The sequence below is a fragment of the Mobula hypostoma genome, chromosome 7, assembly GCF_963921235.1.
Source record: "Mobula hypostoma chromosome 7, sMobHyp1.1, whole genome shotgun sequence".
Classification (NCBI taxonomy): Eukaryota; Metazoa; Chordata; class Chondrichthyes; order Myliobatiformes; family Myliobatidae; genus Mobula; species Mobula hypostoma.
Genome location: NC_086103.1, coordinates 163,633,669 through 163,649,725, shown reverse-complemented (window position 1 = coordinate 163,649,725; position 16,057 = coordinate 163,633,669). Strand labels below are relative to the sequence as shown.

Here is a 16,057-nt window from a genome sequence, read left to right as displayed (position 1 = left end):
GATAGGAGGGTCCCACTTCATCAGGTTCAGGAACAGTTATTCAAAGTTCAGGGTAAATTTATTATCAATTTGCCACCATATACACCCCTGAGATTCATTTTCTTGCAGGCACTCATAGTGGAATAAAGAACTTCAATAGAATCAATGAACAATTACACCCAGGCTGACAAACAGCCAACAGGCAAAAGAAGACAACCTGTGTGAATACAAAAAGAAAGAAAATACTGTGATGTACCGGAGCCGCACGTGGCCTCACAACATTGTGTTGTTCTCACACTACAATCATTAGGCTCCTGAACCTTCATTCACCCAACTCCAAATTTGATAGCTTTCAAGGACCATACAACTGACATTCCCAATTTCATTTTTTAAAATTATTTTCACAACTTGTCTTTTCCACATTGGTTGTTTGTCAGCTTTTATCTGTGTATATTTTTTATAATTTTATTGTATTTATTTTCCTGTAAATACCTGCAAGGAAATGAATATAGCAACATGTACTGTATGTACTTTGATAAATTTACTTTGGCTTTGAGAAGAAAAAGAGAAACAATGCCAAGCAAGATGGGGGAGGAGAGTGTTAAGATAGGAGACAGCTGCTGGAGGGAGATGAGCAGGAACACAAAAGGCTACCAGAGCTAGATTTTGATAATTGAAGGAGGTCAGAATGAGGACTATTAGGGAGAGTTAAATGGCATTTAGAACCAGATGAGGTAGGGAAACTTGTGTGTGAAGCAGGTTGAGAGTAGGTAGGGGATGAAGGTGAATGAAGGGGGCTGGGTGTCTAAATACAAATTCTGTAGATGCTATAAATCTAAAGCAACACACACACAATGCTGGAGAAATGCAGCAGGTCAGGCAGCATCCATGGAAATGAACAGTTGACTTTTCAGGCCGAGACCCACCTTCAGGACTTGAAAGGAAGGAGGAAGATGCCAGAATAGAAAGGGTGCGGGGTGTGGGGGAGAAGGGATTGCTAGGAAGTGATAAGTGAAGCCAGGTGGGTGGGCGAGGTAAAGGGCTGGAGAAGAAGGAATCTGATAGGAGAGGAGAGTGGGAAGCAGGAGGGGCACCAGCGGTAGGTAATAGGTGAGAAGGGGTAGGAGGCCAGAGTGTGGAATAGAAGATGATGTGAGGGAGAGGTTTTTTTTTTAAATTATTATTACCAGAAGGAGAAATCAATATTTATGTCATTAGGTTGGAGGCTACCCAGATAGAATATAAGGTGTTACTCTTCCACGCGGAGTTACAAGAGGAGGCCGTGGACTGCCATGACAGAGCGAGAATGGGAATTAAAATGTTGGGTTACCAGGAAGTTCCACTTCTGGTGGATGGAGCAGAGGTGTTCAACGAAGGTGTCCCCCAATTTACGACATGTCTCACCAATATAGAGGGGACTGCATTGGGAGCACCAGATACAATAGATGACCCCAGCAGATCCGCTGATGAAGTGTTGCCTGACTTGGAAGGACTGTTTGGGGCCCTGAATGGAGGTGAGGGTGGAGGTGAATAGGCAGGTGTAACACTCACTTTGGCCACTTGCAGGGATAAGTGCCAGGAGAAAGATCAGTGAGCGTGGATAAATGGACAGGGTAATTACTGAGGGAATGATCCTTGCAGAAAGCAGAGTGTTTCGGGGGGGGGGAGGTGGTTAGTAAAGGTGAATTTGGTGGTAGGATCCCTTTGAAGATAGCGGAAGAACTGGAGAATGTGTTGGATGCAGTGGATCATGCGGTGGTGGGTAAGGATGAGGAATTCCATCACTTAAGATGACAGGAAGATGGGGTGAACACGGATGTCTGGGAAATGAGGATATGTGGGTGAGGGATGCATCATTGGTGGAGGAAGGGAAACCCCATTCTTTAAAGAAGGACATTTCTGATGTCCTGGAAAAGAAAGCTGCATCCTCGGAATAGATGTGGCAGAGATGAAGGAACGGAGAAAAAGAAATAGCATTTTTACAGAAGACAGGGTGGGAAGAGTCAAGATAGCCATGGGAATTGTTAGGTTTGTAAAAGATATCGGCTGGCAGTTTATCTCCAGAGATGAAGGCAGAGATCGAGAAAGGGCAGGGAGTTGTCAGAAATGAACCAAGTGAATTTAAGGGCAGGGTTAGAGGCAAAGTTGATGAAATTGACTAGCTCAACACGAGTGCATGTAGCAGCACCAACACAGTTGTCTACGGAGGAAGAGGTGAGCATTACCAGGGAAGGCTTGGAACGTGGACTGTTCTCTGGGGCCACCAAAAATGCAGGCATAGCTGGGATCCATATGAGTGACCATGGCTACCCCTAGAGTCTGGAGAAAGTGGAGGAGCTGGAGTACAAATTGTTGTGGGTGAGGACTAGTTCTCTCAGATGGAGGAGAACTGGCTGGTTCTTTTATTGAGAAAGAAGCAGAGAGCTTTAAGGCCTACTGATAGAGGATAGAAGTGTATATGGACTGGACATCCATGGTGAAAATGAGGTGGTCAGGGCCAAAGTTAGTGAGGAGGTTGCGAGCATGAAGTGTCACAGATGTAGGTGGGAAGGAACTGAACCAAGGGGGGAATAGAATGTTGAGGTATGAGGGCACAAGTCCAATGGGGCAGGAGCAGGCAGAGATAATGGGTCTACCTGGACAGATGGGGGGTGGGTGGTGGGGTCAATAGGAAAGGGAACAAATGGGAGGACCAGAGGAAGATCAAAAGATAGGTGGGGGGAGTGACGAAGGGAGAAAGGACAAAAGGGGCCGTCTTGAATTGGAAATTTCAGTATTCGTACCATTGGGTTCATAGACAAGAGGGTGGTATTCTTCTAGTTTGGGCTTCATCCTGGTAGTAGAGAAGACCAAGTATGGCAGGTCAGTGTAGGAATGGAAGGTGGGTTGAACTGGTCTGTAACTGGGAGCTTGGGAAGGCCATTGTTGACTGAGCATAGGTGCTCTGCAAAACAGTTGTACAGTCTGTACTTGGCCTCATTGCCTCATCAGGAGCACCAAATGCAGTAGACAAAGTTGAAAGAGATGCATGTGAACCTTTGCCTCACCTGGAAGAGCTGTTTAAGTCCCTGAATTATGGTGGTGAGTGGGGAGCTTGAAAGGGCAAGTGCTACATCTACTGTGTTGGCAGACTTAAGTGCCAGAGGTCAAGGATGGATAGATATAGAGGGATGAGTGGGCCAGGGAGTCAGAGGAAGTGCTCCCTGCATATGACATATAGGGGTAGGGAGGAGATATGGTTGGTGTTGAGATCTTGCAGCCAGTGGAAATGAATAAACATAATAGGTTGAATGTAGAGGCTAATGGGGTGACAGGTAAGTACGAGGGAAACTATTTCTGTTCTGTCTAGGGGGGAGGTAGAGTGAAAACAGAAGTATAAAAAACAAAAGAGGTGCAAAATTGGGCTCCTTCAACCACAGCAGAAGGGAAGCTACACTTCCTGAAAATGGTGTGCCTTACAGATGTCCGGGAACAGAAATCCTCATCATGAGTACACATATGGCTGAGATAGAGAATCTGGGAGAAAGAAATGGCATCCTTAGGAAAGACAGGATGGGAAGAGGTGTAGTTTGTGTCATTGTGGGAGTCAGTAGTAAATATTAGTGGACTGTTTGTCTCCTGAGAACTAGAAAAAGGAGAGAAGTATCAGAAATGATCACATGAATTTAAGAGCAGGGTGGAATATAAAGGAGGATAGTAAATGCTTCTTTAGGTATGTGAAAAGGAAAAAAATAGTTAAGACCAAAATTGGGCCCTTGAAGACAGAAATGGGTGAATTTATTATGGGGAACAAGGAAATGGCAGACAAGTTGAACAGGTACTTTGGATCTGTCTTCACTAGGGAAGGCACAAACAATCTCCCAGATATAATAGTGGCCAAAGAACCTAGGGTAATGGATGAACTGAAGGAAGTTTATATTAGACAAGAAATGGTGTTGGATAGACTGTTGAGTCTGAAGGCTGCTAAGTCCCCGGGACCTGATGGTCTGCATCCCAGGGTACTTAAGGAGTGGCTTTAGAAATCGTGGACGCATTGGTAATCATTTTCCAATGTTCCATAGATTCAGGATCAGTTCCTGTGGATTGGAGGGTGGCTAATGTTGTCCCATTTTTCAAGAAAGGAGGAAGAGAGAAAACAGGGAATTATAGACCAGTTAGCCTGACGTCAGTGGTGGGAAAGATGCTGGAATCAATTATAAAAGATGAAATTACGACACATTTGGATAGCAGTAACAGGATAGGTCCGAGTCAGCATGGATTTACGAAGGGGAAATCGTGCTTGACTAATCTTCTGGAATTTTTTGAGGATATAACTATGAAAATGGACAAGGGAGAGCCAGTGGATGTAGTGTACCTGGACTTTCAGAAAGCCTTTGATAAAGTCCCACATAGGAGATTAGGGAAAATTAGGGCACATGGTATTGGGGGCAGAGTACTGACATGGATTGAAAATTGGCTGGCTGACAGGAAACCAAGAGTAGCGATTAACAGGTCCCTTTCAGAATGGCAGGCGGTGACCAGTGGGGTACCGCAGAGTTCAGTGCTGGGACCGCAGCTGTTTACAATATACATTAATGATTTAGATGAAGGGATTAAAAGTAACATTAACAAATTTGCAGATGACACAAAGTTGGGTGGCAGTGTGAAATGTGAGGAGGATGTTATGAGAACACATTGTAACTTGGACAGGCTGGGTGAGTGGGTGGATGCATGGCAAATGCAGTTTAATGTGGATAAATGTCAGGTTATCCACTTTGGTGGTAAGAACAGGACGGCAGATTATTATCTAAATGAAGTCAAGTTAGGAAAAGGGGAAGTACAACGAGATCTGGGTGTTCTTGTACATCAGTCACTGAAAGCAAGCATGCAGGTACAGCAGGCAGTGAAGAAAGCTAATGGCATGTTGGCCTTCATAACAAGGGGAGTTGAGTATACGAGCAAAGAGGTTCTTCTGCAGTTGTACAGGGCCCTGGTGAGACCACACCTGGAGTACTGTGTGCAGTTTTGGTCTTCAAATTTGAGGAAGGACATTCTTGCTATTGAGGGAGTGAAGCATAGGTCCACAAGGTTAATTCCCGGGATGGCGGGACTGTCATATATTGAAAGATTGGAGTGATTGGGCTTGTATGCACTGGAATTTAGAAGGATGAAAGGGGATCTGATTGAAACATATAAGATTATTAAGGGATCGGACACGCTGGAGGCAGGAAGCATGTTCCTGCTGATGGGTGAGTCCAGAACCAGAGGCCACAATTTGAGAATAAGGGGTAGGCCATTTAGAACGGAGTTGAGGAAAAACTTTCTCACTCAGAGAGTGGTGAATATGTGGAATGCTCTGCCCCAGAAGGCAGTGCAGGCCAAGTCTCTGGATGCTTTCAAGAAAGAGATGGATAGAGCTCTTAAAGATAGCGAAATCAAAGGTTATGGGGATAAGGCAGGAACTGGATACTGATTGTGGATGATCAGCCATGATCACAGTGAATGGTGGTGCTGGCTCAAAGGGCCGGATGGCCTACTCCTGCACCTATTGTCTATTGGCAGCCAAGTGATAAAATTGAGTTCTGCATGGGTGGAAGAAACTGTACCAATGCATTCATCAGTGTAACGGAGAAATAGATTGAGTGCTACCAGAGAAGATTTGGAACAGGAACTGTTCCATATCCAACACACAAATGCTGGAGGAACTCAGCATCTATGGAAAAGAGTCCTGATGAAGGGTCTCAGCCTGAAACGTCGACTGTACGCTTTTCCATAGATGCTGCCTGGCCTGCTGAGTTCCTCCAACATTGTGTGTGTTACTTTGGATTTCCAGCATCTGCAGATTTTCTCGTGTTTGTGACTGTTCCACATAGCCAAAGCATAGTTGGGGCTCACGTGGGTCCCCATGACTATACCTTTGTTTTGTAGAAAGAGAGGAGTCAGAAGAGAATTTTGGTCAGGGTAAGAGCAAGATCAGCCAGGTGGATGAGAATGCTGGTGGAAGGGAACTGGTTCAATATTTATTGCAGAAAGAATCAGAGGGCTTTAAGGCCTTCCTGATGGGGAATGGAAGTGTGTATAAAGACTACCAGCAGGGCTCTGTGCATGGGAAATTCTCACAAATTTGAGTTTTGTTTTTGAAGAGGTTTGATGAGGGCACGGCCGTAGACTTTCTTTACATGGGCTTCTGCAAGGCCTTTGACAAAGTCCCACATGATCGGCTGGTCTACAAGGTGAGAATATGTGATCTAGGGTGAGTTAGTCTTCTGGATGAAAAAATTGGCTCAATGGAAGTGATAAAGTGGTGATAGTAAAAGGTTACCTCACAGATGGGAGGCCCATGAACAGAAATATGCCAGATCTGTTGATTGTCATCTTTCTAACAGTCTTGATGAGATTTTAGGTAGCATCAATACTCAGTTGTGAGTGATGCCGAAGCTGGTGATGCGTTGCACAGTGAAGAAGGTTATGAGACCAAAATACCTGGAATAGAATTAGGCCATTTGGCCCATTGAGTCTGTTCCACCATCCATCGTGTCTGATTTATTATCCCTCTCAAAACTGTTATTGTACCTTCTCCCCATAACCTTTGACACCCTGACTAATCAAGTATCTATCAACCTCTGCTTTCACTATACCCAATGGCAATAAATTCTACAGATTCACTACCCTTTGGCTAAAGAAACGCCTCCTCATCTCTTATAAATGGATGTCCCTCTGTTCTGAGGCTGTACCCTCTGTTCCTAGACTTCCCCACTATAAGAATCATCCTCTCCACATCCACTGTATCTAAGCCTTTCAATATTCAATAGGTTTCAATGAGAGCCCCCCCCCCACTCATTCTTCTAAACTCCGATGTGTATAGACCCAGAGCCATCAAAAGCTTTTCATATGTTAATCGTTTCATTCCCAGAATCATTCTTGTGACCCTCCTCTAGATCCTGAACAATGTCAGCACATCTTTTCTTGTATATGGGCCCAAAACTGCTCATAATACTCCCAAGTTCGGTCTGACCAATTCCATATAAAGCCGCAACACTACATTCTTGCTCTTGTATTCCGGTCCCCTTGAAATGAATGCCAACATTGCATTTGGCTTCCTTACCATTGTCTCAACCTGCAAATTAACCTTTAGGGAATCTTGCATGAGGACTCCCAATCCTTTTACATTTCTGATGTTTGAATTTTCTCCCCATTTACAGAATACCTAAAACTGCAGCAGGATCTAGATCACTGGGAAAATGGTCCAAAGAATGTCAGACAGAATTTAACTCAGATGTGTGAAATGATGCATTTTGGGAGGTTAAATCAGAGCAGGACATCTATAGTGAATGCCAGCCCTCTAGAGAGTGTTGTAAAATATTTACACCATGGGCACAAACACATAGTTGCTGTTTGTCCCTGGAAGTGGCAAGAGGATGATGAAGATGGTATAAGGCTTGTTTGCCTTCATAAGTCAGGACATTAAGAATTCATGTTATGCTTGGTACGACTGAACGTGGAATATTATGTGCCATTCTGAAGGCCATACTGCAGGAAGAATTAGATTAAGCAGGAGAGGGTATAGAAAATGCTGTGACTGGTGAGAGGGGGAAGACTTAAAGATGCCATGGGGAACAAGTTTTTTTCCCACATAGTGGTTGGTGGGTCTATGGAATAAGCTGCCAAAGGAAGTAATGGAAACAGGAAGCAGGTACTATTATAACATTTAAAAGACATTTGGATGGATATGGGTCAAACACAAACTCCAATAAGCATCCTTAGCAAGGAAAGTTGGGCCAAAGGTCCTTTTTCTGCGCTGTATGATTCTGTTTGTTGAAATACATCAGATGACTGTAATTGATAGTAATGGAAATTGAGTTGTTGGCCTGTAACAATGCAGATACTTGAAGTAACAAATAATCAGAATCCGGTTTAGTATCACTGGTATATGTTGTGAAATAATTAAAAGCAGCACAGTAGCATTGCAGTTAATTTATTGGACCAGCAGCCAGAATTCTGGACCATTAAAGCAGAGAACCCGTAGAAGCTGGGGAATTTACCATTGTTTAAATCTGGAATTCGTTCATTAAAAAGAATTTTCTGGTGGTAATGAGGCAACTACTGGATGCTCATTTAAAATCCTTCTTAATTTCATGACATTTAACAAAGGAGAGTTGCAGTCCTTGCCTTTTCTGGCTGGTATGTGACCCACCCACTGTGGTGGATGCTTAACCGCTGCTGCAGTTAGGGAAGTCGATAAATGCTGGGGCTGCCGCAAAGTCCATATCCTATGATCAAATAAATACAGGTTCTTGGCTACTTTCTTCAGTCTGGCTCTTCAATACATTTACACCAGTCTGTTATCCTGTAGGTTTAGTCTACATTAGTGATATACTCTCTAATAAAGCTGTTTTACCTTTGAGGAATCTTTGTATCTGGGGATAATGTAAAGAAGAATGGAATTGGTCTATTATTGTCACCTGTACTGATACACAGAGAAAAGCTTGTCTTGCATATTATTTATCTAGATCAAATCATTATTCTGCATTGTTATTGTTTTAACTTGTTTTACCTCAATGCATTGTGTAAAGTGTCATGGCTACAGCAAAAGTACAGACTTACCAAATTCTTATTAGTTATTTTAAGGCCTATTCAGGATTAGTGAACCTCCTAATGCTTATATTCTTGAATCCATCTTTATTAGTGAGCTGAGAAGGAGATTGAGCTGAATGACCTCTTGGCTTTTTTGTTTTAAATAGCTAATGCAAATAGGAGGGGTGATTGATAAGTTCGTGGCCTAAGGTAGAAGGAGTCAATTTTAGAAAACCTAGCACATTTATTTTTCCTACATTTACACATTTAGTCCAGTGGTCGTGGAGCATACGGATGTCTTCTTTGTAGAAGTCAGCGTCTTGGACCTCCAGAAGTGGTCCACAGCAGAGGTGATGGATAACTTCAGGCCATGAACTTATCAGTCACCCCTGCTGTGGAGCACTTCTACAAAGAAGGGATCCGTATGCTCCAAGACCGCTGGACTAAGTGTGTACATGTAGGAGGGGACTATGTTGAAAAATAAATGTGCTAGGTTTTCTAAAATTGACTCCTCCTACCTCAGGCAACGAACTTATCAATCAACCCTCGTATTTGGATTTCCCCATTCATATAGTTTTAAGTTTGGTTTCTCTGTAGAACTTCAAGTCCAAGTTGAGAGCAGTTTCAAGGATACCAACATTTTCATTTTATTTTGTAAATGAAAATCTGCCACCTGTCTAGTGTCACTCACATCATTCTTGCCTAGGATGGTTAGTCTATTCTGTGAAGACTGCTGTAGGAAAGGCATCATATGATTGTACTTTGTCTTGGTCTGTTTTTTTTCACCCTCAGCCACATACTCCAGAAATACAGCCCTACTTTTCTGACATGACTCACAACAAGAAGTTGAATCTTATTGCAACTACAAAGTGCTTTATGGTGACATAAGGCTGCGTACCCAAACCTTCTGTCCAAGCATGTTTTGTCATTAATCCAAGCCAATACATAATGGCTTAAACCTTTGAAATTTCCACTGAAGTTGCAAACTATTTCTTGCCATGAACTACAGGGAAAGTAAAATTACAGCGCAAAACTAAAGCACAGAAAAAACGTGAAGAGAAAGACAAACGGGTAAAAGGAAAACCACTGGAGGATGAATTAAAAGATGCAGATAATGAAGACAGCTCATCCACTACCACTGAAACATCCAATCCAGATGTTGAATCACCCCTCAAAGAGGTTGGTTGTCTTTCATTTAAATAAAAGACCACGATTTCTCAATGTATTAAAACTTGATTTTCCCAATCTTTGAAGTTCTGTATATAGTGGAAGGATACTGCACCCAAAGGACTGTGTGGAGGCTTAGTTTTGAGTATATTCACTACTGATTTGGGTTACTGCAAGAAAGTGGTTCTGAAGAAGTGAGTATTAGAGATGGAATTAGGGTGACTATCCACCAATCTGTATGATAAGATGCAAGATGATGCCCTCAACCCCTTTGTAAACAATTAAGCATTTTCAACTGCCAACAATTTCAGCTGACTTTGAGGGACATGATGCTAGTGTCTAGGATATAGTGATAAGATGAAAATCCATGTAGAGTTATTGGCTGAATAACTGGATGTATGTTGAGGGTGGATTAAATGATTTGTGACTAAAAATTCCAGGTAGATGTTGGCTAACTTTGTTTTTCTTGTATGTAGTCTCCAGATTCGGATAAGAAAAAAGGGAAAACAATGTCATCTGTCAAAGAGAAAGATGATGCAGATGTATTTCAGATGTTGAAGTATAAAGGAAAGAAATCCCTAGGAAATATCAAAAAGGAAACCCAGAATGACATTAAATCAAGGTAAAGCCCATATGTCATCTAAATATTTAGTGAAGATATATATTTTCTTAAATGCTGATTGACGCTTTCTTGTGTTTAGCTCTCTAGAATTGCCATATACTACTCCATTAGAGAACAAACAGCGCAAAACCTTTCCAACCAAAATGCCATCAACAACGTTGACAAATTGCCCCAAGCCAAGGAACATGCCAAAAAGAGGTAAGTATTTTACTTCTGTTAAATTATAAATGCATTTTAAGAAGTTGTGCTTTATAATGTCCAAAACTAATGATTATCAAAATCTATTTATCTCTAGTGCCTGGTAAACTAGTAGATGGCAGACCATCACCACTAGTCAAGTTTATGTCAAGTGGTTCTGGCCAAGAAATGGGAAACAGCAGCAGTTCAGAGGGAGAGAAAGACTCTCCACCACCCGAATGGGACATTGTACCTGTTCCCAAGTCTAGTAGCAGTAAGTTGATCATTACTGTCGTACTTTTTTTTGCTAGCATAGCATTTTGATTTAATTCATCAAAGTACTATTTGACTTCTACTTTCAAGTTTCAACATGTAGTGATTTTGAAAGCATCCCACAGGAAAGGGTGTTGTTATGTGTAAACCATGGAGCGTGTAATTTGTTTGCAAGCAAGAGACTTGTTCATGTTTGTACTCTGGAGCTTCCTTTTCAATTGGAAACTGCCTACAGTATAGAAGACGGAATTTAAAAGTCAAGCTTTGAAACAGGACTGGATTGTGGATTATTAATGCATAAGATGTTTTAAATTTATGGATTTGCTTTTCTTTTCACCCCTAGGTTCAGACAGTCTTCAGCAGCTCTCGATCCAGACTCTTAATGCCGATGTTTTCCTGAAGAGACAAAGTTCACCTATGCCTGGACCTCCATCTCCTCCACCTGTGTCATCACATAATTTAATTTTCCGTGCTCCCAGTTACAGTAGCATTGTCAACAATGGGTATGGTGTTCACTGTTCATAATTTGAGTGTTTTCTTTCTCTGTATGCCCAAAGCTTAGATTTGCAAAAGAAGAATTCATATTTGACTAAATAGATATTCTACATGACTAAAGAATTTTCTAGTGAATATAAATATAATCAGTTCTTGGATTTCTGTTCCATTTTGCTTTATTTATTTGAAATTATTTCATATATTGCATCATCTGTCCCTGCTGTTCTTACCTCCATTTGTTTTATCATTGTTATTCCCAGTAAGTGGTGCACTTTAGTCATTTGTGCCTGTGTATTGCTGAATTAGATTCGTGCATTAATATTTTTGTTTAAATATCTATTTACCATCCTTGGTTTTCAATTTCCTTGGGCATGCCTAGTCAACTTTCCAAATCATTCTTTCACAATCTTCTCAAACATCGAGTACCACACAGAAATAATAGAATTGTCCAGGATTGGACCCGAGTAAGGTCCTTTTAACTCTCTGGCAGTAGGGTTAAATATTTTGATAGATGCCTGTTAGAAATTAATCCATTTCTTGCATATTTGTAAACTGTGATTGTAATTCATTGAACTAGGATAAGGATTTAAACTTGTTGAAAATCCAGTTCTTAAAAGTATTGAATACAAGTACGCTTTCAGCTGGAGGAGGACATTTACTGTAGAACAGAGCAGGTGCATTCCTTCCTATTAAATTGACTATTAATTTTTATTATTTTGTTCTCTCCATCACTTCCCCAACAGCTCGTTTATGCTGTTTTGCTGACAGTGTATTTTATTCTTCAGCCACCAACTAATCCCATCTGTAGCTAAGCATAACCAATTAAAGAAAGGTTTATAAACATGCACAAGGATTTCTTGGCTGCTTGGTTAATATTAATTCATTTTCTTTGCTCTGCTTTTATCTCCTGAAAGCCAGGCAAACCAGGCCCCTTGATACGTTGTCCAAGTATCTTTATTTGTATTATCAATCTCGGTTGTCAATAGGTTGTTCCATCTTTCATGGCCAACTTAACACAAGTTAAGATCAAATTTTCAAACTTTACATATTGTAATCTGGAATACTAAACTGGAGAGACCATAGCATATCAAGGGATGTTGGCATTTAGGGTCAGGACAGATACTGCTTGATCTGCCGAGTGCCTCACATTTATTTTGCTCCAGGTTCCAGATTCCAGTATCTGCAGTCTCTTGTGTCTCCACTGAACTCTCTAGGGTTTGATTGGTAATTGTTTGGGCATGGTTAAACCCCTCTGCCTAGACCAGGGATTCCCAACCTTTTTTTTGTGCCATGGACCCCTACCATTAACTATGGGTCTGGTGACCCCAGATTGGGGACCCCTGGCCTAGACTCCAAAGCAGAAAGATGGTCATTGTTCATGAATCTGATTGTAAAACTTGTAGCAAAAGTGTTCATCTATCAAGAGCACAGCTCAGCCTGGCAATAGTTAAGCAACTTCCCTTTCTCCCCACCCCTCCAGTCATGAATTACCAGAAATTGCCTAAATCCATGTCAAATTATTGATGTGGTTTCTACTGTAATCAAACTATTCAAAGTTCTTAAAAGGGAATGTGAGCTATATGTTTTTAAGTGCTTGTATTATTTTCGGTCTAGTGCAATCTAATGGAAGGTGATCTTGAAATTCTCTCAGGTTGAGAGCTAATAAATGTGCTGGGCATGTTAGAAGCATCTTTCTGTTCAATTAGAGAAATATGAAGCTGGTTAAATATTTCACACATTTATTCACATGTATGCAAACATATGTATATATTTTATATGTGTTTATGAACTGATTGCAACTGATTTTACAGCTATGCAATGCTCTGTATTTTCCAATATCTTAACTTTCTGAATGTATTCTTTTTCTTTCCCATATTCCTCTTGCAGTGATTGTAGTAAACCAACAAGTAGTGGCAAATCCAAAATCACAAAAACACCCTCTCTCCCTGGGAAAAATGGCAACCCGACTTTTGCTGCTGTGGCTGCAGGTTACGACAAGAGTCCAGGTATTAACCTCTATCTACATTAACAAACATTAAAGCTGTACACAAGGAACAAATATGTCAATCTCTTCATTGTAAGAATGCTCAAACGCAGTATTAAATGCTCAGTTCACAATTCTTTTTTTTATATATTTGCAGGTAGCACTGGTCCACTGAAAGCACCCTTGAACAAAACAGAAGCCTGTGGCAACATTCCTTATTGTTCTGGTGTTGCTTCTTTTGACAGTGATGAGTCAGATACCAGGTAATGGATGTGATTCATCTAATCAAGTTTGGCATTGAGCTGGACAACTATTGTTTTCTATTTTGTACCTCCCTTTCTTTCAATTACATACTAAATGACAGCTTAAAATTAAAGTCTGTTTTTTTTTAAATGTAAAGCAAAATGTTATGAACCTAATTTCTGAGCACATTGTTAAATTCTTTATTTAGAGATGCAGCACAGTAACAGGGCCTTCTGGCCCAATGAGCCTGCAGAGCCCTATCATACCCGTATGACCAATTAACTTACAAACCCATATATCTTTGGAATGTGGGAGGAAACCAGGGCACCCAGAGGAAACTCATGCAGTCATGGGGAGAACATACAGACCCCCTGTGGGTGGTGGAGGAAGCTGGTGCTGTTATAACGTTACGCTAACTGCTATGCCCCCATGCCACCTTTCTCTTTAAAAATAGAGATGGGCATTAGTACTTATCAGTCCTTAAAGTGTGGGGCAAAAAGAGTGTTCAGCATTTCTTCTTTGCCTTTCAGCTCCAGTTTGCTGAGTCCATGCAGTATTAATGCCAGCAGCACTTCGGACTTTGCTCCTCCCAACTCGTTTTCAGCTTTTGGACCAAGCAATTCTTTCAACCTTACTGGAGGTAATGTTGATAAACTAAATGAGTAACTTGTTTGTTAGAACTTCCTTAGTAATCTATGCAGTATCTTCTGATGTGACTATCTTCCTTTGACCACTGTCCACCTTGAATAATGGTTAATGAATTTGAGAACATAAACATCTGGGACTTGTTACAAAATTTTTCTAAGACGTAGCAGGATGCCTTGCCTTGCTACTTCACTAACAGTGCTATGTGACATCAAAACATCAAGTATTTCACCTTGCAGTGGTTCAGTGTGTGGTTGATTATTACTGTAACGTTATCGACCACATAAGCAGATAATGTAAAGCAGCTAGAATTCTTCCCTGGAAAATGGTCACTGTTTAGTATGAAAAATGCTTTGAAACCTTGGTTCAAAGTTAGATGTCAGAATTCAAATGGGTGATAAGACAAATAGAATTTGGGGTAGTTACTTTTCCCAGAACATGATCCCCTGCTGGCAAGATCAGGTGCTTTACCTTGGTTTTTATTTTCTACTAACCCATGTTGCCATGCTTAGCACAGAAGGGACATTTGAAACAGCCATTTCCTTCTATGTAAATTTGAGCCACCTTGCCTTAAACTACTGCTGAAGAGAATCCATCCTCTCTGCACTTCTTTCCCTGCCCGCAACTATCATCACCCGGCCCCACCTCCTTCACCCATCCACAGAGATTACGTGCTCTTGATAGTCTTAGAGCCAGAGCTCTACAGCACAGAAACAGGCCCCTGGACTCACCTAGTGTCTGCTAAGCTGCATTCTGCCGAGTCCCATTGACCTGAACCTGGACCGTATACACATGTATTTACCCAAACTTATCAAAATGTTGCAGTCAAATCAGCATTCACCACTTCCGTTGACAGCTCATTCCACATCTTTGTGAAGACGTTCCCCTTAAATATTTCACCTTTCACCCTTAACACATGATCTCTATCTAGTTTTAACCTCGCCCAACCTCAGTTGGGGTGGTGAGGGGAGCTGCTTGCACTTACCCTATCTGTACCCCTCATGATGTTACCTGTTGTTTAACAGTGTCTTTGGCCATATATACCCCTCCCCAAATACCAGGATCCCAACTATCTTATTGAATGCTTTTTGAAAAAACATTTTTTAAATCCAGTGGTTTCCCCATATCCATCTTGATGGTCACAATCTCAAAATATTCTTAGATATTCAGACAACCATTATAAAATTGAGGGAATTCTGGAAGGTAAATTAATTCATCTGCTGTCTCTCTGCTCCAGATTATGGTCCATCAGCCCTGAGCGATTTGTCATTTTAGTTGTTTTTACCATCGGAGCCCTTTGAGCTCTGATTTCAACATTCATTCATTTGTCATTAGAAACTGGCACAGTTGCAGGTCAACTTAACCTTTTACCTGGTCTGATTGATAAAAATGCTGAATTGAAAGCATTGTTGAGCTGTTGCCAGATTCTTACCAATGCATTTTCAGGGTATGTGGTTCCTGATTTAATGTGCAGCCAAGATCATCACCACTCTACTTTTCATGGAGTAATAACAGTTCAAATGAGGTGATTAGATATTAAGTGCATGAGATAAAAAAGCATCTGCATATTATTAGGGAGCTATAGAGAACATAAATTGCCATAAATTCAAATCAAGTTTATTGTCATTCCACCATACCCATGTTTACCACCAAATGAAACAATGTTCCTCCGGACTAAGGTGCACAACACAGGACATATAACTCATACACACAACACAAAGTAATATTGCCATGAATAAATCTATCCCTCAATGTCACAAAAGCTGGTCGTGGACATCAGGAGGAATGGAGACAGGCTAGCCCCTATTGACATCAATGGATCTGGGGTTGCGAGGGTGAGCAGCTTTAAATTCCTTGGCATAAACATCAGCAGCGATCTCACGTGGTCTATACATACCGGCAGTGTGGTGAAAAAGGCA

The 16,057-nt window shown here is 41.3% G+C and overlaps 1 protein-coding gene across 2 annotated transcripts in view; it reads left to right on the top strand.

Moving 5' to 3' along the window:
• Nucleotides 1-16,057, top strand: part of tmem131 (transmembrane protein 131) — a 191,722-nt gene that overhangs the window by 165,213 nt on the left and 10,452 nt on the right. For both annotated transcript variants that reach the window (XM_063054492.1, XM_063054491.1), the window contains 8 exons: nucleotides 9,542-9,711; nucleotides 10,176-10,321; nucleotides 10,401-10,519; nucleotides 10,617-10,772; nucleotides 11,115-11,274; nucleotides 13,154-13,272; nucleotides 13,408-13,513; nucleotides 14,024-14,133. In XM_063054492.1, coding sequence (XP_062910562.1) covers nucleotides 9,542-9,711; nucleotides 10,176-10,321; nucleotides 10,401-10,519; nucleotides 10,617-10,772; nucleotides 11,115-11,274; nucleotides 13,154-13,272; nucleotides 13,408-13,513; nucleotides 14,024-14,133 — 1,086 coding nt within the window. The remainder of the gene's footprint in view (nucleotides 1-9,541; nucleotides 9,712-10,175; nucleotides 10,322-10,400; nucleotides 10,520-10,616; nucleotides 10,773-11,114; nucleotides 11,275-13,153; nucleotides 13,273-13,407; nucleotides 13,514-14,023; nucleotides 14,134-16,057) is intronic.